The 21,605-nt window shown below is 40.4% G+C and overlaps 1 protein-coding gene across 2 annotated transcripts; it reads left to right on the forward strand.

The window, feature by feature from the left end:
- The first annotated feature begins 3,409 nt into the window (after positions 1–3,409).
- On the forward strand, positions 3,410–20,137 carry PANK1 (pantothenate kinase 1). Of its 2 annotated transcripts, XM_010192754.1 has the most exons (6): positions 3,410–3,756; positions 11,082–11,335; positions 13,643–13,819; positions 14,223–14,346; positions 18,809–18,934; positions 19,524–20,137. In XM_010192754.1, exons 1-6 carry the CDS (start codon positions 3,421–3,423, stop codon positions 19,581–19,583), a joined length of 1,077 nt encoding a protein of 358 aa, XP_010191056.1. In that variant the 5' UTR covers positions 3,410–3,420; the 3' UTR covers positions 19,584–20,137. The 2 variants fall into 2 exon arrangements, with proteins under 2 accessions (XP_010191056.1, XP_010191064.1); XM_010192762.1 differs by lacking the exon at positions 13,643–13,819.
- Positions 20,138–21,605: the final 1,468 nt, after the last annotated feature.

Genomic DNA, 21,605 nt, shown 5'->3' on the forward strand with positions numbered 1-21,605 from the left:
GGAGCTTTGAGACTTGGTTTTCGTTTTGGTTGATCAGCGGTCAGAACAGTTGTCATCTTCATTGCAAGTGATTCCAGTAGATAGCTGGTGTTAGCAGCTGTGAAGAAAACTAAGCTGCTGTTCTGCGTAGCTGAAATATCAGTTGTTGTGGACTGATCTTGTGCTCTTCATTTGAGCTGAAGAAAACTGCTTCTGTTCTAGAAGTTTAGTTTCAGTTGTTGGCTTTTTTTTCTTTTTTTCAGCAGCTCTCCATTTGGCTCACAACAAAAATGAAAGGAGCTTAGATTCACATAGGCAATAAACTCAAAGAAGTGTCATGGTATTTCTGCTTGCTTTTTAGATGTTAGCATTATGTGTACCTATCCCAGGAACTGTACAGACTTGGAATAACTTAATAGTCATTTTCTGCAGTAGTTAATCTTTGTTAATGATTTAGTTATGACTCCTCAAAATGTTAAGCTATAAAAGAAAATCTCTTGGGAGTCATTTAAGAATAACTCTATTAGTACTTAAAGTTTTTATTGCTAAGCTTGTGTTTGATAGGGTGAAGGATGAAATGTTGCTTCTATCTCCTAAAGATTAAAAATATATATATATGTGTGTGTGTGTGTGTGTGTATATATATATATGTGTGGGACCTACTTTAAAGCAACTCTTGATGCAGGTAGATTGTAGCAGATTTTATGCCCTTAACGTAGAATAATAGAAGTTGTCTTCTACTTAGCTACAGGCTGGTTCTGTATGGCACAGTCCAACCCTACTGCTTTTAAAATTAAACTTCCTGTTCGCATAGTTAAGATGTATCTGAGGAAAAGACTTACTGCTCCAGTGGGACAGGTCGTTACAGTTCTCAGTAGCTTAACAGAATCCCAGACCGTTAGGGATTGGAAGGGACCTCCAAAGCTCATCCAGTCCAATCCCCCTGCCGGAGCAGGAACACCCAGATGAGATCTAGGAACACCTAGATGGAGAAAGGGAAGCAATGAAACCAACTTACAGCCTAGTTGCGTACTTTGAGTTTGGCTGCTGCCTTTCTTATCTCTAGACTAGCTTATTTTATTAGTCTTGAAAGTTTATTTGAGATGTATGTCCTAAATACCACATATTATGTAGAAAACTAAAGCTAGATTTTAACACAACTTGGAAGAGATTTTTTTTTAAGAAATAAAAAGCATTTAATACATCAATAACATAATTAGCTATTTGGAAATAAAATTCTATTGAATTTCTTTTACTGCTTCATTGGCAGTTTTCAGTACATTTCTTGCTCTTGCATCAGCAGTGATTTAATTGCTATTTACATGTTTCAGTCACCATCATGTTAAGTAAGGAAGCTTACAGTTCCCAGCATTATTTCAGGGCATTTGCAAATCCAAGTGTTCAACAACTTACTTATTTACAGGTTTACTCTTTGCTGAGTTAATTTAAGCATAACACAGACTCTAAACTGTTTTCTTAGAAGAAACTTAAAAGCTAGGGTTTGAATTTCCTTCAAGATCACTAGGCTTCACAGAATCACAGAATCGAAATAGAATTAACTACAGACTTGTGTACATCACTAAAGGGATTGCTGTCCTGAGCCCCCCTGTGTTGTAGTGCTGTACAGGGTGGACCAGGCCACTTTTGCTTAAATATTTATCTTGTACTTCCAAAAGTGTTTGAGTTACAGGTTAGTGTATGGTAACGTGTTTTAACCTCTTTAAAATAAAGCTTATTTTAAAAACACTTGTTTCAAATTCCTCTCATTTCAGGGAGTTCTTGTGTACCTGCATAGCGTGTGGAAAAATAGATTGGACTTTACAACAGATAACAGTAGGTGCTTTCAGAAAAACTGAACTGTAGACAAGCTACTCCATAGGAGTTTATGCATCATGCCTTTCTTGTCCTTAGGGAAAGTGGGGAGAAACTGATGATTCAACCATTTAGCATACAGCAATGGAGCAAAATTACTGTTTTAAACATCTGACATTTAAAGATTGGGTTGGGAGGGAGTGTGGTAACAGTTGTGAAATTTAGACTTTGGAATTATTCAGCCAGACAAGAATTATGCTGAGACCCTTGTGATCAAAAGTAAAAGACTCTAAGCACCTTTCAGCTTGAAGCTGAGAAACTTTTAACACTGATGTGTGATTACCTGAGGAAGAAGAGTGTGATCAGTACCCCCTGTGCTTACAAAAACCTTTACCCCGCATTGTTTACATCTAGACTCACTGGCAGAGATAGCAGCAATGCGTGTGATGTCAGTGATCTGGGGTTTGTGTCAACACTAAGTTGGAATGCCCTGGTTAGCAGAATCACACTTCTGGCAAATCTGCCTGATTCTTCCTTAAAGTAGAGGCATGACTGCGTGACTGCTATTTTAGAAACAGATCTTAATGTTAGCTGCGTACTTGGTACTTTAAATTTAGTTTCTCTTGGAAACATTACTAGCTGCCTTCTTCAGCAGTACCAGTGTACAGATTTTGTATTCTCACTTCTTATTGCTTCATAATGTTACCTGGCTTACTATTTAAGATGTCTGTGTATATATAAGCAGAGCAGACAGACCAAGTTGGTTCAGTTAGTATCTTCTGTGTGCGTGTTCTCCATAGTGATTTTTTTTCTTGCTATTAAGAGAACAGAAGTTTTGGTAGAGCTAAGCCATCTGTGGCTAATACATATATGATGAGAAGCAAATAGTGGCATTTCTTGTGTAGTTGTATGTTAAGCCAGGAAATATACCAGCAAAGGGAGTCTGTGCTCAAAGAAAAGGACTGTCAGTGGTAAATAGTGAACTTAAACCAGCTTACTCTCTTTCTGATAATACGTGCAGGTGGTGAAGTTCTGACAGAGCTGCTAGTTCTGGTGGGTTGCAGTCTGGAGACTCCCAGCATGATGGGAGGATTATGTACTGCTGCTCTTCAGACAGAGCCTTGTGACTGTGGAAATTCTGACTGGGTTTGGAAAGGCAATAGTAGATGTTACACTGTGAGAATGTGACTTGAGAAATCTCGTTCTCCTGTTCGGTTGTTTCTTTCTCCTCCCTTCTTTAGTCTGTTTTCAGAATAGGTGCCCAGAGTCGGACTGGGTGAAGCGCACTAAATGTGCTCTGTCAAGAAGTGCTGACTGAAGAGTAAGGTGTTTTCCTGGGAAAAAATATTTTCATTTTATTAAAACCTGCTTCTCTAGGGGGAAGTATTTTGAGATTTTTTTTTTCCCTTAACTGAGGCTTTATGAAGTCTTAACTTAGAGAGGTGTTTAATACATATGAATTGGACACCTAAGCAACCACTAGCTATCCAGAGCAGATGCTGCCATTGTGACTGCACTGAATTGTCACTCAGCAGATGTTTTCAGTGATATGGCTAATGTGTATATTTATAGTGACTTTCTCTTTCTTCCTCCCCAACCCCCTTGTCCTTAGCTTTTCCATGGTTTGGAATGGACATCGGTGGAACGTTGGTTAAATTGGTCTACTTTGAACCTAAGGACATTACTGCAGAAGAGGAACAGGAGGAAGTGGAAAACCTGAAAAGCATTAGGAAGTACTTGACCTCCAATACAGCCTATGGTAAAACTGGCATTCGCGATGTTCATCTGGAACTGAAAAATCTGACCATGTGTGGACGCAAAGGAAACCTGCACTTCATCCGCTTTCCCAGCTGTGCCATGCACAGGTTCATACAGATGGGTAGTGAAAAGAACTTCTCCAGTTTGCACACTACGCTCTGTGCCACGGGAGGTGGAGCTTACAAGTTTGAGGAGGACTTCAGAATGGTATGTGGGAAAGCATCATGGGAATCCTTCTATTAAAACTTGCAGAGGAAGTAACTTTTTTGGGGTCCATCTTAGCAGGTTAAGACCAACAGAATCAAGCTACATTTATTATCTGGGGGAATTGATGAGTACATGGAGGGGACAGGGGAAAGCGTTCTACTTAAGTATTTTACTGAAGTATTACTGTGCAGGATGTCTTCAGTGATTATTTTTTTAGTACAGCTGTAATGATCAGATGCCTTATAACCAGCTGAGAGTATATAACACAACCTGAAGAAGCCTGAGGCTAGGTACTCATCTTGCAAACTGGTTATCTATTAGAAAACCAGAATTGAAACCATACAGGCTGGAGATTAGATAGATTCAGGTTCCCTTCCCCTTGACTTGAATCTGCTTGAAGACTAATACAACAGTCTGGAAGACCAAACGTGAAGCATGACAATAGCAGCTGGCTTTTCATTTCAATTCTGGGAGTACTTCCCGTGAAGAAAGACCATTCATGGGGTGACTAGGTCCTGGATCACCTAGAATTTAAAAATAACCTCTGCAGGGACCTCCAAAAGCAAAAGTGTCAAGTGTTGGGATGCTGCTGTTTGTTTGAGTTTTAGCAATAGCCCTGCCTCCCGACTGAGTGCACTAGAGTGCTCCACAAAAATAGATTGTGGCAACAGCACTGTTCTACAAACTGCATTAGAGAGAAGTAGTCATTTGGGAGGCAGTTGCCTGTTGCATTTGCTTCTACTGGAGCATATCTTCATTTATTTTCTGTAGAAGAATGACTGCTCTGCCTGTACCAGAGCAGCCTCGCTAAGATGATTGTGAATGATGTACTTGGCAGGCTGGTCTGACACTTCTGTCCCTAGCTTTTGACCCGATCTTGACGGTGAGGGATGGCTGCTGGGTATGACAGGTTGCATCAGTTGCTTTTCTGTCTGTGCTTCAGTCTAGGGAGCTGTCATACTGATTTACCAACTGCCATTGACTGCAATCCTTGGCTTTGTGTGCTTCACTTTTGACTCCCGAGCATCCATTTCTGCAGTACAAGAGGTCTTTAGTTTGTCAGTACCTCTTACCTACCAGATGGCCAGGATCTCCGGCGGGAAGAGAATACTGTAAGAGATCGGCCTGAATTCCAGCTGTTACACCACAGTGCAATCAGTTCCAGTAAACGTTGGGCATGGAGGCAGCTAGTCTCATGAAGGACCATCAAGTTTCTGAGTTAAGCCACTGATAGTGCCAGATTTCTTGTCTGGCTGATTGCAAGTCCCTAGTATGTTAGGGTCTACTGATTATTGAGTCCTCAAAAGTTTTAGTTTGTCTCTCATTGTGTAGGGGTATTGGCACCACAGTAGGAGGTAAGTTGTAGTGCTAGTCAGTGTGGCCTCAGTTCACAATTTTGAGGGTCCTTCCTTGTGTCCAGAGGATGATTCAGGTCGTGTTCTCTAGTGACAATGAGAGATCACTGTGGGGCTTTCTGAAGAGGCTGACTATACCTTTGGAATGGCCAGTCTTCCCAAATTCACCTCTCTGCATCATGTAATGGCAGCTAGAGTTGCTCACTTAAGAAAGTTCTTGTCCCTCTCTGCCACAGCTATAGATCTGAACTGGAATTTCACTGGTGGCTACCACAGCCAGGCATTTCTGTCCATAACTTTGGCTTTATGTGGCATAAATATGCAGTTTACAGTGAAGTACCAGTCTTTGTCATCCCAGCTGCAATATAGTCGAGGTAGCACTGGAAGCTGTTGTAGTTGACTGTTTTGCTAGCTATTGCACTAGATTATAAGGTCACATAGCAAATTACTGGTGGACTTAGGCATGAAGCCTCACATCTCTGCAGTATTAATGTTCTGTGTGCTGCAACACTTGGAGGTAGTTTAAGAAAAACACTCTGAAGACTGGGTGGGGTGTTTTGTAGCATAGGGGAATCAGTGAAGTGCAGTCACACCTGAGTGAGTGCTTTTGGACTCACCTCTTCTTGCAGCTATCCAGTTCTACACCTTCCTTTATAGCACATGTTTCTTGGCTCAAACTCTAATATCCATAGACTATTACAGAAGCAAAATACTATCCATTACAGGAAGGTTTGCTTGCTTAATCTCTCTCGCAGGACTGAGTGTCCTGGGTACTGGCACTTAAATTATCACACTTCATTAGCCACCATAGCAGCAGCTGGCTATCGTAGTGTGTTCTACTGCCTGTAAATGACATTGGACAACAGCTTCAGGATTGCTCTCTCAAAGCATTGCAATGGCTGTGTCAAATATTTGACCACTCTAATGCACCTGTAGGAGTAGAGAACATGTGCCAAGTCTAATATTCTGCTGTTGCAGAATCCAGTATTGTATAATGCCATATGTGGAGAGGCTTTGAACGGTACTGTTCCTTTTACTTAGAAGCAATGTGGAAAAACTAAAGTATGTTTGTGAATGTTAGTTTCGTCAAAAAAATCTGGCTAAATGCTAACAAACTCCTGAAGCTGATAGGTAACGTGCTTTTGTTCTGGCTTTTTATTTTCTTATGTACGTGCTTTTATGTACTTGTCTTTCATGGTACTTCTGAATGCTTATGGGACTTCCAGGATTGCATAGTTTTAGGACAAAAGAGCCAACATATTGCAAAACAGCATTCAAATCCCAAAGAAGGAATACTTCTAAGATTACAGCAGTTTTTTCTCCTTGAATAGTCGAGCAAAAGCCCTGTTGTTACTTGCCTATTTTGGTGTCTAAATGTGAATCCCTAAGTGAGTTGAATCCAATTGATCTAGACATCGCTTGCATTTGTGTATTAGAAAATAGAGTAAATTTGGGAGGCATCTTCTGTTTACATTAAGCCTGTCTTTTGTGCCATAGAAAGGTAACTAACTCTACAAAGCTAGCTAGGTTTTAGCTATCTGATCTCCCTCTCATGTCGTGGATAGGAGGAGACGTGGAGAAGTCTCCGTGGACTGCTTGGTGACTGCTGGCAGTAGCCTGGCAAGTCATTTGATTCATTCTGAAGATCTGAATGCTTCTGCTCTAAGTAGGAAAACTGACTCATTCATTAAACTAGAACACAAATAATTTTACCAACTCTTCCGTTGTATTTAAAGTTCATTGAAAAACATCAGTAAGTCACTAAAAGGACTGTTTCCAGTTTAGCTTTTTTTCCTTTTTTCCCCCTTTTTGAATGACTGGCCTTTATTCCTCAGGGTGTGGAATAAGCTGGGGAGAGTACCTCATCTGTGCTCAAAAAAAAGTAAGGTTGGGGGTTAAGGTGAAGACAATTTAAAATATAAGATAAGCAAAGCGCATCTTTATGAAAGTGGAGGAGAGGTAATGGGAGGGAGATGGATGAAAAGCTAGACTGTAATCTATGATAAGAAATAAAAACTAGAGCAATGCCCAGAGGACATAGAAAAGCCACAGTGATACAGTAAATGAGGCTGTTGTAATTGATAATTAAAAACTTGCAGGATGTTATGTTCCTAACAGTTTCTTGCAGAAAACAAATTGTAGTTCTGATTGAAAGTCCAGGAGACAGATGAGCTCAAACTGGTGACGGGGTCGCAATCAGGAGGAGTGATTATCTACGCAGTGTCAGATAAGCAGGCACTTCTTTATTCACAGCGCTGGGGACGCACAGAGGGGAGCTCCTCTAATTGTGCTGCGGCACCCATACATTTTCACAGCCTGTTTATACATCTTTAACAAAGCAAAATCATACCAGCGTGCATAAGGTGATCACCTTTTACTCTGCCCCCCACCTTGATTAGTTCCCCGCTATCATGCCACATAAGACATTGGATTACCCCTGTAATTTTGTCAAAAAAGGTTTTGGCCTATTCTTATGGTGGTCTGACCACAGCTATTATCCCTCATTCTGTTGTCTAATTCTTCTCCTGAGCATGGTTCGGGCCTTCTCTAGTGCTTATGCAAACATATCTTGCCATCTTTTTCTTAGCTCTATAGTTTAAACACATACCTATTCTAACTACATAGTCATCAACCCACTTTAATTACCTTGATCGGTCAGAGTGCTCTCCTAGCTCTGCTGCTGAAACAAAACCCACCCCAATCGAGCAGAATTGTCTTGTGACTGTAACAAAACTGCATCCAGGTTTGGACATTCCCGCACTTGCCAGAACTGGGTCATACTGTGAAAATTCAAACTGGGTGAAATCTTAAATGACATCTTGAAAAGACGTCTGCACGCCAGTGTTGATCCATTAGGTTTCAACCCCTCGACATACCTGTCATGGCTCCTCTCAGCTCACTTGCAGGGGAGTGAGCTGCTTCATGTTTTCCTTGAGGAGAAACAAACGTGACCTCCAGGGTCCTGTATACTACTTTGTTCTGCAGTTCTTCCTCTCACAGCACAACTTTCTTTCCTAGGGAAACTGTGTGCTGAGTATAGTTACTGGAGTGCAGAGCATTGCATTAGGGATTGCAAAGGGCTGGAAAATACCTGCAAGTGCTTTTTATAAAAAGTTGTAGGAAAAATGTCCCATGAAAATGTGCTTCTATACACAGCTGCAGTTCTGCTCTTTGAGTCATTGTGAGCAAAGAAGTGAACAGAGAAAAGGCAGTTCTCCATGCAGGGAAAGGGGTCCTGGCTCTCTCATGGCTTGTTGCACAAGACCTGGTTACTGCATTTCTCGCAGCTGTGCCCTGGTTTGTGTTTAGAAACAAGAGCGGTAGTGGCTTCCTGGGCTGTCAGGAGCCTTGGAGGTCTCGTGGCACAGATCAACATGGGATACTGATGCCAGTCTCGCTCCTTCTGAAAATGAAAACCAGGCTGCTGCAGCAATGCAGGAAAAGAATTTTTCAGTCTGCTATGGGTATCATACAGGAAACAAAGCAGTGATAGGGCCTTTCTGCGTACAGTATATCAGCTGTTAAATACAGCACAGTGCTAGAAAGTGCAGAGCAAATTCTGGTATGTCTTTTATACATAGAGGGCTGGACCTAATCAAACTTCTGTGCTTAGTGCTTGAAAAAGAACCGTTGATTAGTTTCTTCTGTTCTGTCCTTACAGAATTGGTGAGCTGACTGGAGAGTCTGTAGAAACCTGGATTTTCTGTGTTTCTTGCACCGATGCCAGTAGTGTTTTAGTCTTAGATTTGCATTGCTTGCTCGTGTCTCGTAAGGTCTCTCACTGATGCTTATGTATTTATAAAAGTGTAACATGGATGAGACACAAGCAGCTTGCGGCTGGGTATTTGGCTTATGGGAGAATAGAGGTTTTGGCAACAGGGGCCATAAATCTGCTAGTGACTTGTCTTTGTATAGTAGGCTTCTGGTTCAGTGGTTGGTTGTTTGCAGATGATGTATTTGAACATGTTTGGTCATACTGCATCTAGCTTATACAGTAAGATGAAGAAAACTGAGACTACAGCACATAACCTAGAGAAAGATCATGGTTAGTATAGAATCTTTCCATATTTTTGACTAGCTATGTGCAATGTTAGTTAGGTTTTAGCTAAATAAATCTGAGTGATGATTTAGTGGATACGGTGATACACAAATAGATGCAATGTCTATTGTGAGAAAAAGTATATGAAGATTTATTATGTTGGTGTCTTGTCTTGTAGATCTCCTTTGAAGCTTTTTTCCTCAGTGTAACAGCAAGCTGAAATCTAAGATACTTGCAAAGTACCTTTAAGGTTTTTGTAATTTTTTGTAAAACCTTTTGTCCTGATTTGTGTTTATTCTTATTATTTGCTGGCTGAAGGGTTCAAGTCTTTCATGCTGCATTTCCGTAGTTGTAATGTGGTAACCAAGAAAAAAAATATGAAGGGATTGCAAAAGTTACAGGAGGAAATACTGAAACAGGAAGAAATGATCTCCCCCTGTCTCTATTGACCTATGAATAACTGGGTCTATATTGAGCTCTTCGAGACTGCAGGTTTGGGATTTTTTTGTGTTCTTTCTTTTCTGGTTCCAGGATTTGAGGACTAGCAAACATCATAAAAAGGCAGTCCCAAAGAGCAGAATGGCTTTCAGCTAAGGCAAGTTAGAGTTATACACAAACAGAGAAAAAAACTTCAGGGAAGAGATTTAAATAGCTCAAAAGAATGTAACCGACTGACCATGCTTGTTCCACAGAAATACCTTTCCTCTTTATAGTAACTTAATAGAGCTTCCAGATTTAAAAATAGGAGGTAGGTAGCCTCATAAATCTTCTCTGTTAGCTGTTGTAAAAACATCCTGCAATATGGAAATGTTTGAGAACCGGCTCTCTGTGCTGTGTAACTCTTGTTTATTCCTAATACTTTTGCTTTTTCCGCTAGAAAGCGGAGTTAGGCAAGACCTACTCTGCAGGTGTGAGGCTGCAAAGGACCTCTGGGTTTGGATGGGCAACTTGAGTATTTTTTCTCCTTTCCTCTAACACAAGTGTAAGTTCAATGTCATCTGGAAAGGATACTTTCTGCAGCTTGTCACTATACTATTTCAAGAAAGGGATGTGATTTCTAATTCTAGTAAACGGAACGCTATGGCAAGTGGAACGTGGCTGTTCAAGTGCAGTCATGGGTGACCTGTGAGATCTCGGAGGGAATTTCCTTTTAAATTATTTTTAAATTAATTATTTTTTTAATACCTTGTGTTACAGTTACTTTGCTATGAACATTTTCCTGGGTACCTGGGCCTGACATATTTTTGTTTGTTTTTTTTAATGTTGTTTTTCACCAAACATTGAGAATACCGTGTTTTTCATGAGACTTTTTAAAGTGCCCATTGTAACTGAACGAAGTGGTGCTTTCAGATTACTGGTGACATGTAGCAAAAAACGCAAGTCTTTTACGCACAATCAACTGCGTATTTAATGCATATTAATATAAGCATGTGCACTTTGAAAGGCTTTAACTGTCTTGTTCTTCAACTGAAGTTTCTTGATCTTAATGCTTACGTTGAAAATGTCATTAAATTTCTGGGACGTGTAGCTGGATGATGGTTAAAGCACTTTGCGTCCTGAGGAATGCTGCTGTTAGATACTGTCCAAAAGCTGCAGAATGCAGCTGCTCTTGGAATAGGGATGAGGGAATTTATTGCTTCAGAATACTGATGAGGGAAAATGCTTTCTGCTTGCAGAGCAGGGAATATCTCAAACGCAAAGAAACCAAATGACGTTACTGCAGAGCACATCATTGTTTGTGAGGTACTCGTCAGGCAGATAGCAAACTTCTTTTTAATTTTGGACTTCATGCTCAGGCAGATCTTTGTACTGTTTAAATAGCATCGTCTGTTACTATTAAAGTGATCTAAGTGCTTCCGTGGAACCTTTTGTCCTTCTCAGGTTGTACTGTACTGAGAAATGTCTCTTAATTTCTTGTTGTTGTTTTCCAGATTGCTGATCTGCAGCTCCATAAACTGGATGAATTGGACTGTTTGATCCAGGGCCTCCTTTATGTTGATTCTGTTGGTTTCAATGGGCAACCAGAGTGCTATTACTTTGAAAATCCCACAGATCCTGAACAGTGCCAGAAAAAGCCTTACTGCCTTGATAATCCATATCCTATGCTGCTGGTTAACATAGGCTCAGGGGTCAGCATACTAGCTGTGTATTCCAAGGACAACTATAAGAGAGTCACGGGATCCAGGTAAATTTAATTCTGTGTTCTTTTAGTTCTATTTTCTTTCTTCCTTAATAATTGAACAGATAGAACCGGTGTGACTTGTAGATGCAACGCCAAATTGTGCTTGTCTTCGTGTTTCTTTTAAAAGCCTACCGTAGTAAGACTGGAAATGTCCTAGGATTCCTTCAGAGTGGGGTCTACATCAGGGAAATAATTGATCCACTGAACTTCAGAGCTGCCTTATTCTCTTGTTGGTGTTCTTACCAAATTCCTCTCTCTTGCTGTGAATTACCGAAATAAAGCTGTCCCAGTAAATGAATCTTCTCTCCCCTGCTTTGATCCCTTAGAAGAGCCAGAGTGGTAAAATAAAAATTTTGAGGATAAGCAGAAACCTCTTGCTTAGTAGTAAGGACGTTTCCAGGATATAGGAAAACTCTGTAGAATTACTTGCTACTGCTGGGTTTTTGGCAGTGGAATCTGACTAGATCTCTTGTTTCCTTGCTGATTGCACTAGTCTTTGGACCATGCTGGTAAATTAAGGAATGCCAGCATGTAAAGAATAGAGTCTGATTGCCTGTATTCTGTCTGTGTCCTCAGTGTGATACGAGCCTGGGTCAGCTAGGGCTTTCCAAAGTTATCTGTAAGGTACAGCTGAGTCGAAATGATCGCTGTCCTGTGTTCGGTAAGAGATTTAGATGTGACTGCCCTGTTTAGGAATTCACGAGTACAGCAGTGTGGACGCAGAGTTTTGTTATCAAGGCCGAAAAACAGCCTGAGGCACGTTGAAGTTTACTCTATAGATGTGGCAACAGTGCTTACTGATAGGAAACCTCTTCAGTTACAAATGTGTCCATCCAGAGTAGGAGGAAAAATACCAATAAATCTATCTCCCTTTTCCATCATACGTGGAAACTAAATTGATATACTTTGTTTTTAATAATCTTGTAATCTTCCAAACTAAACCAAATAAACCCTCAAAACAGAAACCTAAAAATATCCCCTTCCAGAACAACCACCAAATAAGCTTTTTGTGTTTGCTGTAGTCCCTTCCAAAGCTGCGTTCTGTTCTTCAGTGCATGGTGCACAGTGATGGAGTTTCTCCCGTGTACTGCACACGACTGTGTACCTGTCTTCTGTTGCCCTGTGTAGGGCATCTCTTCGCCACAGTGGTAGTCATGAGTCATTTCTCTGTGTACAATGCTTGTCAACACAAGTGGAATGGAAGAGGTATTGGTTTTTTTGCAGTTCTGGTTGTTTTTCAAGTGTAGCCCTATTGATATCTGTAGATGTGCTTCTGGTCCTTTCCACTACGGAAGGAGAAACATGACTGCAGAGGGTTGCTGACTTGTTACAGATGATGAAATCAATGCTGTCTTGTGGCTTGTGTGCAGAGCTTCTGACTGCTCAGATACTGAATATATTACAGTGCTACTAGATGTGTTCTGCAAAACTTGCCTCATAACCCAAGAGCACTGACGGAATGGTGTTGCTGTCTGACCTCCAGTGCTTTTCTGTCAAGTGCAAGTGTGGTGTCTCGCTGATCCTCTTGTTTACAGTGGCTCCAGTTGGTGTGGCTGCAATCAATGCAAATAAGCTAACTTACTCAAGGGTTAAGAAAGAATGAGGAAGGATGTAGAGGTTAGTAAGTTGAAGTTCATGTCTGTTAAGACTGAAGAGTCCAAAGTAGAATTTTAATGAAATGAGTTAGCAACCTGTTATGCGCAGTCAAATACTCCCTGCTAAATTTATATGGTCGGTAAATATTGTACTTGAACCCGTGCAAGATATGAAAGTGACTGCTCCTTGCTCAGAGTTCTTTGGAGGGCTGAGATACTCAGGGCTGGTGCTAGCCTTGCTTTGAACAGGAGCCAGACACACTGTTCTCTGCCACTGGTGAAGAGGACAAGACCTGTTTTGGCTGCCTGCCCCAGCATAGATACTTGGCTTTGATTGCTGTTTATTCTTTCATCACTGACTTAAGCGATCTGCTGACTAATTATTCTTGCACAAGGAAGACTTGCCAGAGTGCTACAAATAGCAAACTGACATCTGTGGTGTTGGATTGGACCTTCTTCTCAGCTAACCCTTGATTTAGCATAGTTTCTCCTATTTAGATATAAAGATCTTAAGAGTAGTTCAGTTCAAACCCCACTGGATGACATTTGTGTTAAATAATAGAAACTCAGTTTAGGGTGTCTGTCTTGACTTCTCTGAGGGAAGAGTTGCATTATGCAGTTGGTGGCTGTGTAGATCGTGTTGAAAACTGGAGTCTGGAGAGCTGTGGTACAAGCTGGTTCAAGCTGCTGGTCTGAAGGAACTGTGCTTTTCTAGTCTTGGAGGAGGAACGTTCCTGGGCCTGTGCTGTCTGCTGACTGGCTGCGAAACGTTTGAAGAAGCACTGGAAATGGCCGCAAAAGGAGACAGCACCAACGTGGATAAGCTGGTGAAAGATATTTACGGAGGAGATTATGAGCGGTTTGGCCTTCAAGGGTCTGCTGTAGCCTCAAGGTACGTGCTAATTGAGCTGTTTTTAAGGAATTCCTTGGGAAATTTAATGTGCATACTGAACCGAGGGCGTGATCCCTGGACTGTGCACTGTGTCCGTGGTGAAATGTTACTCTGAATGTATCATGTGGTTTGTCCTTGGATCTCTCACCTACTTCTTGCTCTTTTCTTTTCTTAGACAGGTGTAAGCAATGCTGCTTGTAGTCTGTTTCCATTTAAATCAGTTATTTTAGAAGTGTCCTTACTCATTGTTCTGCCTTTCCACTGAGATCCGTTTTCATATCTCAAATGTGTCTCAAATCAACAGATATATAATCCAAGCAAAGCTTATTAAATGGTGAAATTTCTAAAGGTGTTTAGCACTCCTAAATACATCATATTAAAAGGAATAATCTTTCTCGCACAGCTTTGGTCATATGATGAGTAAAGAAAAGAGAGATTCCATCAGTAAAGAGGACTTGGCCAGAGCTACTTTGGTCACCATCACCAACAACATAGGTTCTATTGCTCGCATGTGTGCGTTGAATGAGGTAAGACAGCACATTTGCTATGATCTTAAAACTTAAGAAGCAGCATGGTGAGGTTATCAGAATACAAAAATGCAAATTGCTGGTATAGCGGGTGTGTACCTGGCCTTGGTAAGTGTGCGCGTATTTAATGTGGGGTCCAAACTCTTGTGATTTGTCTTATACGTACACTTGGATGCAAAGCGTGAGGTGAGCTCCAAAGGTAGGGAAGAGGGGACAAAAGTTGACTTTAAAGATCTCCTCGAACCATTGATGTCTCAAGTTGTTCAGCTGCTCATAAGCTGTATTAATGCCTTTATAATCCAAATTAATACCCTCAGTTACCTTGTAGTTATTAACAGATCTCACTATACTATGACAGATGGGGTTTTTTTTAATAGTATTTTCCTTGGCTTCCTTTCTAAAGCATGATGGTTTTGAATTGTGTATTGTGTTAAATGTTTTGTTAAATATAAGACTCGTCGTATTGGGTCAGAGAGAAGAAAAATAGAGTTCATTATCCTGCCTCAAACTCCTCTTAGATACTTGTTACATTATTTTCTTTAAGCATGACATCTGTGGATGGACTGTTCCATTCATACACCCTTCTGGCTTCCACAACCAAAACCAAACAAACCCAACCAAAACAAACAAAGAAAACCCAAACCAAAACAACAACAAAAACCCCCAAACCACAACAAAAACCCCCAAACATTGAGGCACTTGTTTTGTGCTGCAAATTGCATCCTTTACTATTCCGTGGTAACTAGTCGCTTTGATCTACTCAATGGATTTATCTGATCTTTTTTAACGTGTGGATGTTTTTAGCTCCACAGCATTTGTGGTTAGAAGAAAGTGCTTTTTTAAAATTTAGTTTTTTTAATCAACAGCATATCCACACAGTCCCCTAACAAAAAAAAAACCAACCCTACACCTCCCTAAACTGCCATCTGATTACTGAGTCCTAGCTACGTTTTTTGCTTTATAAGAAATATCAAATAATTAATCACTAGTGCTTTTGGTAGGTTTTGGTTTTTAATAAACCTTTACCACCCCTGCCTCTTGGTCTTTCTGAGACAGAAAGTCTTCATTCTTAGTCTCCTCTCCTATGAGTGTCTCTTTCCCACTGTTTTGTTTTGGTTTTTGAATCTTTTTTTATGGCTCTAATTTTGAGATCAGATCTTCGTGCAGTATTCAGAGTGTGGTTGCACAGTGAATTTATGCGATGGCATATTGATAAATTTCATGTTCTGAGTTCCTTTACTAACAGTTCGTAACGTTTTTTTTTATTATTTTTTTTGAGCATGGAGCTGATATTTTTAAGAAACCATCCACAGTTTTTTCTTGAGTGGTGATGGCTAATAGAGAGCCTATCGTGTCTGAATACTGAAGTTTCTCTGTCTCTTCTCCCTTATACTTGTGTCAGTTCACTTCTTTAATTTAAACTTTATCTGCCACTTTATTCTTCAGTCTCTGGATGTCTCTTCAGTCTTGCTGTGCTGTTCGTTTTTTGTTCTGACTCCTGAATAACCTTCTATGCCAAGCAATGTGATGTTTGTTGCTAATATCCCTCTCGAGAGCACTTTTAAAATATGTTGAACAATGCAAGTCTTCATGTATGCCCTTATCAGATGCCACTGATAACCCCCCTTGTCATGAAAAGTGGCTACAGACGTCGTTTTTATGCAATTTGACTCTTTCAGTCAGAATTATTCTCTTTCAGTGTTCTCTTTGCTTTCAGCTTCTTTACAGTGTTGCCTTGTGGCATGGAGTTCAAGCAGCATTGTACAGGGCTATCAAAGCATGGAGAGTTGCGGCAGGGAACCACACGTGATGCGTTCAGAGGAGGGAATAGGCTACTCGTGAAACCAATGCTTCTCAGCTGTTGTGAAAAGTTCCTGACTGCCTCTGTTTTGTGGGCAGGCTTGCTCAGAAACTGGACGTGATCCACAGAATTTGGTGGAGGGGTGTGGATTGATGTGTAAACTTGCCTTCATGTCCCAGACAACCTCAGAGTAGAATTTCTCCAATACTTGGACTAAATTATTCTGCAGCTTTAGAGAATGAGAACTTCCTTTAGTAGCTTTCCGTACCATAAAAAATTTCAAACGTGGTACATAATTGCAAGTAAGCTGATCTCCAGATAGCTTGTTCTTAGTGGGCATGGGCGGGGGGAAAGTAATGCTGTCGTTCTGCTAAATAATTTAGACCTCTGAACTGCCTTTGGGAGATACATCTCTGACTCCTGATGAATGAAATGCCCAAATAAGAGCTTAAGAACCGGCTGAATATGATACACACAGACTGCACAAAAGAATGTATTAGATGAGGGTTATGGTGATGCTCACTTTCAGGTTTTTTGACAAAATCAGTTTATGCCCTGAAGCATGAGTTTTGATAAGGTTTTTTGTGTGTGTGTGTGGTTTGTTGTTTTTTCTTTTTGCTTTAATATTGTGTTGAAAATGGCTTGCATATGTGCAGGGGAAAAAAATGAGGCTGGGGAATAAATGAAATATTATGTCTGCAAAACTTCAAAGTAAAGTTTGCTTGCTCAAAGTTGGCAGTGGGGTAGAAAAATTCCATAGTCTGGAAGCGTTTGGCTACACATCATTTGAAACAGTCTGTCCTAGGCACAGCAGAACTGTGTAAAAGACCCCAGTCCCCTGGTTTATAACTTTCTTAACAGCAGAACATCTAAGTTGCATCTGAACAAGGCTCTCTCGTAAAAATACGTGCAGGGGGTTTTTTTTTATTGCATCTTTATAGATTCCCCTATTCAATTATACTGACAAATATGAGTAAATACTACATTGAAGCTATGCTATAGCTTTCCACTGCAGGGTAGAGTAGTTGAACAATTTAGCAAGACCCCACAGAGTGAAAGAGTGCATATTTTTTCCAGGATGTTGTAATTTGGTTAGCTTAAGTAAGCATTTCATCACCATCCCTTCATCAGTTTAAGACTTCTGCCTTTCAGCTTTGAATGTTTCAGCAGTGAACAGTGTAAAAGTAAATTGGCAAGACTCCCTTAAGGGAGAGAAGTAGCATTTCTTCATTTTCCAGCTCCTGAAAAATCCTAAAGCTGTTTCTAGTTCAGTGAATTTCTGGTTACAGTAGCTTCGTGTGTATATTCAGCAAAAAAATAATTTCATGAAAATGAATTTCAAACGTATATTCCGATGAATTCAGTATTACATTACAGGAAATCAGTCAGTTCCGTGTTTGCCCCTCCCTTGTCAGAAATTACTTCAGAGACCAAACTGCCTTGTCAGGGTAGGATACAGAGTGTTCTTGGCCATGTTTAGTAGCAGCCTTTTGAAATGTGAGAAGTTCTTCTTTTCAGCCCTATAAGCTCCTAGGAATGAGTATGAATGCATGCTGATGTGACTGCAGAGTCTGAGGGATAGGTGACTATAAACCTGAATTATTTCAATAAGGTTTGTGTTGCATTTGGTTCGAGGACAATCAGACGTGTAGCTCAGCCACCAAAGAGTGGATAAATGAATTACTGCACCTGGGTGTTGACACTCTCCAGCACTGAGTGTTCTTGTGAGGATGTTCTCCTGTGCGCGGCACTGGGCACAACAAAACTGCGGGCTGTAGGAAAGCAATTGCTGCAGAACCAAGTGTTGAGTTTTACAGAGCTGCATGAATCTAGAAAGGAAACACTTGGCGATTGGAGCCTCTCTGCAGATTTTTTGCTGGCAGCTTTCAGCAGAGGACTCTTGAAGGTATATTTCTAGGACTCCTTCAGGGAGCTCCTTCAGCCCCTGTTAAAGTTTGTCTCCAGGATTTGGCCTCCTACTGAATCTCCCAGACCAAGTGAACATCATGTGGTGCACTAATTCAAAACGCACGTGCATCTTTTTGCAAAACTGGGCTTGGTGAGATAGTCATGGGCATTGTTTAAGCACCAGAGCTGCTGTGTACATGCACTGCTGTGCACACAAGTAAGGATAGCATGGAAGATGCTTCTTCCCATCTTAAATGTAATCCTTCTCAGGTATCCTTCAGATGTTCTCCACCTGGATTTAATAATCGCAGTGATCTCTGGGAAGTTGCTTCATTTAACAAGCAGGGGGAAAAGATGTCTTCAATGCAGCCACATCATCTACAATTAAGAAAAACAAACAAAACCCCAGCCAGCTCTCCCCCAGCTCTGGAAAACCCACAAAAAACCCCAAAACACTCATAATCCTGTTCGTGTTGGGAAGGTCCTGGGCCCTTAAGCAAATATTCACCATCTGTGATATCAGCCTCTCACTTATTTGGAAATAAAACTTCTTCTTTCTTTTTTCCTCCTTCTTTCAACATGTCCACTCAGCAGTCAGTAACTGCAATGATTTTTTTGACTTTCAAGTCTGGAGAATTTAAATGTATCCCGTAATTCCCATGTAACGTTATAGCAGAGGCAGAAGTACATGTTGAATGAGGCCAATAATTTAGCTGAATGTAATTTTTCCTGGTCTGCTTTTAATTTTTACAGAACATCGACAAGGTGGTATTCGTTGGCAACTTTCTCAGAATTAATATGATTTCTATGAAGGTGCTAGCATATGCTATGGATTACTGGTCCAAGGGTCAACTAAAAGCTCTGTTTTTGGAACATGAGGTAAGGAAATACCCGCTGGACTTCTTTTTTAAGTACAGCAATCTTGTGGTTCTTGACTTGGTAAAACAGGGGAAATTCAGTTGAAACTTTGAAGTGAATGCACGAAGTAAGTTCTGCATAAATGTAATTTAATTAGGAAATTCACTTGAAAATAATCCCTCATTAATCCCTGGCTTGCCCACTGATGATGTGGTCAGGCACATCTCTGGTTTTGCTTTCTGACTGTAGTACCAACAGTGTTCATTTGTGTGGCCTAGTATATAAACCTGAAGTAGAATTAATTTTTGTAGGCATGGGTTTGAGGTGACTGTCAGAGGGAGGTGTTCATGATGGAAACTGCCCTGCCTCAGCACAGCGTCACTGTCGTTGTTCTGTAACTTCTTCTGTGTAATGTGTAATGCCCTTTCTTGGACCTAGACAAGGTCATATTAAATCATAACTCGGATACAGCAAACACTTGGCACAGCAGGGCTGATCTTACAAGAAAGGTCTTTGAATTGCTGTACTAGCACTGAAGCTCTTCTATGCTCATGCCTGTGTCTTATTCTGGAATTTGATTGATTTTGTTTTGCTTTTGCCTTGTTGAAAGGGTTATTTTGGAGCTGTTGGGGCTCTTCTAGAATTGCTTAAAATGACAGACGATCAGTGATGAAGCTGTCTGAAGAGATTCCTACTGCAGATGCTGCTGGATAAGAGTGAAAGCCACTACAAGGATGGAAACGAAGCCATTATGGTAGTTCTACCTGCTGGATTTGTAAATAATTTAAAATTCTTTTAGCTGATCTTTAACCTTTGGGTTTTGAGCTTATACTTCGGAATTCATACTGGGAATAACAAGACTTTTTTTTCTTTTCTGTACACTGTATTTTTTAGGGGAAAATTGTGCAAAGTGGCCAAACCTACAGGTTTTATGGATTTATTTTAAGTGGATGCTGTTTAATGTAGGACCTGTGATACGAGGCATCTGCTTTTCTTCTGGGGTTTACTGATTAGTGTGATAATTTTAACTTCATTTAGTAATCACTCTAGGAGATTATTTTATCTTATTTTCATGACGTTTCATGATTTGTTCTTGGTTTCAAATGAAACTGCAAAGCTGACGCATTTTACTGTGAAAACTAGTCATTGATTTGTTGCCTTTCCCCATTAGATGAGACGCTTTTTTAATTTAACATCTCTTCACACCCCCCAAAGAAAAATAAACTCCAGGCATTGTGGCTGCATGGGATTCTTGACAAGACTGATTTTCTTTTCCACTAGTGGTGACTTGCCCCAGGAACAGACTGCTGATAGGTTTTGCAGGACTCGTTCTCCTCTCTATTAAAAAACTCAAGTTGCACATTAAATTTTTAATCATTGGACTGAGGCTTAAATGAAATCCTGTTGCTGTTAAGACTCTCTGGCCTACACGAAGAGCTCTGTAGTCCAGATGTTACGTGGTACGTACTTGGCATTGGATGACAAAAGCAGGAGATTGTTTTTGTTTATTTGAATACTTTTCTGCAGTCTGCAGTTTTTAACTCCATCTCAATCGAAAACAACTGATGACTGCATTATTCAAAGCCTAGCTTCTAAAATTAGTAAAATACTGACTTATTTTCAAAATTTAAGCTGATGCGAGCTTTCCCTCTAGGGCAATAAGATTTGTTTATTCCAATACAGTTTTTTCTACCTTTTCTTCATTTGTGCCACTCTCTGGATTTTTTTTTTTCCAGGTCAGTTGAGACACCTTTGAAATCTATGTACTTAGGTTGCTGAGTTGCACATGTAAACTTGTTTTTCCTAGACACAATGAAGGCTTACAAATGAGAGGCTGAAAACGAGTCCATGAGTTACTTTGTCTTGCAAAACTGTATGTGATGTCACATAACGTAAAGGGCTCAGCAGTGGGACGGTGTAAAACTCGGACACACGTATTATCCCATATATTTTTGGAAGGGGGGTCATTTCAGTTTTTTAATAGTTACGAATTTCCATATCTCCCAAATGTTGAAATAAATTCATATTAACCAAAGTGTTAACTTGTCTGATGGAAATAAAGACCACTACTGTTTTGACAGTTTTAATGTATCTGTGGAATTCTTTTGTTGCAGTCAATTGTGGGATACGTAACACTGTTTGTGACACACATTACTAGTTATTTCCATTGTAATTCTTTGGTTCTTGACTTTTTTTTACTCTGTTACATTGCTTTGGTCTTTGAAGCTTTTTGCCTGCTTGAAGTTGACTTTTTTGTAGACTGCAAACTACAACATGAGACGATTAGCATGTTGCGGTTGGTATTTCATGTAATACTGACACAAGCGGGGACAGTTCTGCTCAGTGCCTTTAATTTTTCAGGAGCAGAAGGAAATTTTCATGAAGTTTATTTGCTAAGTTTTGCCTGCAGCTAAAGATTGGTCTGCATGTTGGGTTTTTTTTAAGGAAGACTTCAACTTGCTGAGGTAACTGCAGTTCTACCTATGAACAGTAGAGGGCAGCATAACATCGACGATGCGAATGTGCTTTGCTAGAGCGGTGGAGCCTGGGGGAATGTGTGGGGTTGGCTGATTTATTTCAGAGAAAGAGTCCATCTTTTATCCCTGGTCAGTTTTTGAAGGGAATCTGATATGGGATTATCTATCACTTAGATATTCTTGGAGAGGCTTGGAGAGGAGTGGCTGGAAAGCTG

Source organism: Mesitornis unicolor, unplaced genomic scaffold, assembly GCF_000695765.1.
Source record: "Mesitornis unicolor isolate BGI_N332 unplaced genomic scaffold, ASM69576v1 scaffold781, whole genome shotgun sequence".
NCBI classification, from domain to species: Eukaryota; Metazoa; Chordata; class Aves; order Mesitornithiformes; family Mesitornithidae; genus Mesitornis; species Mesitornis unicolor.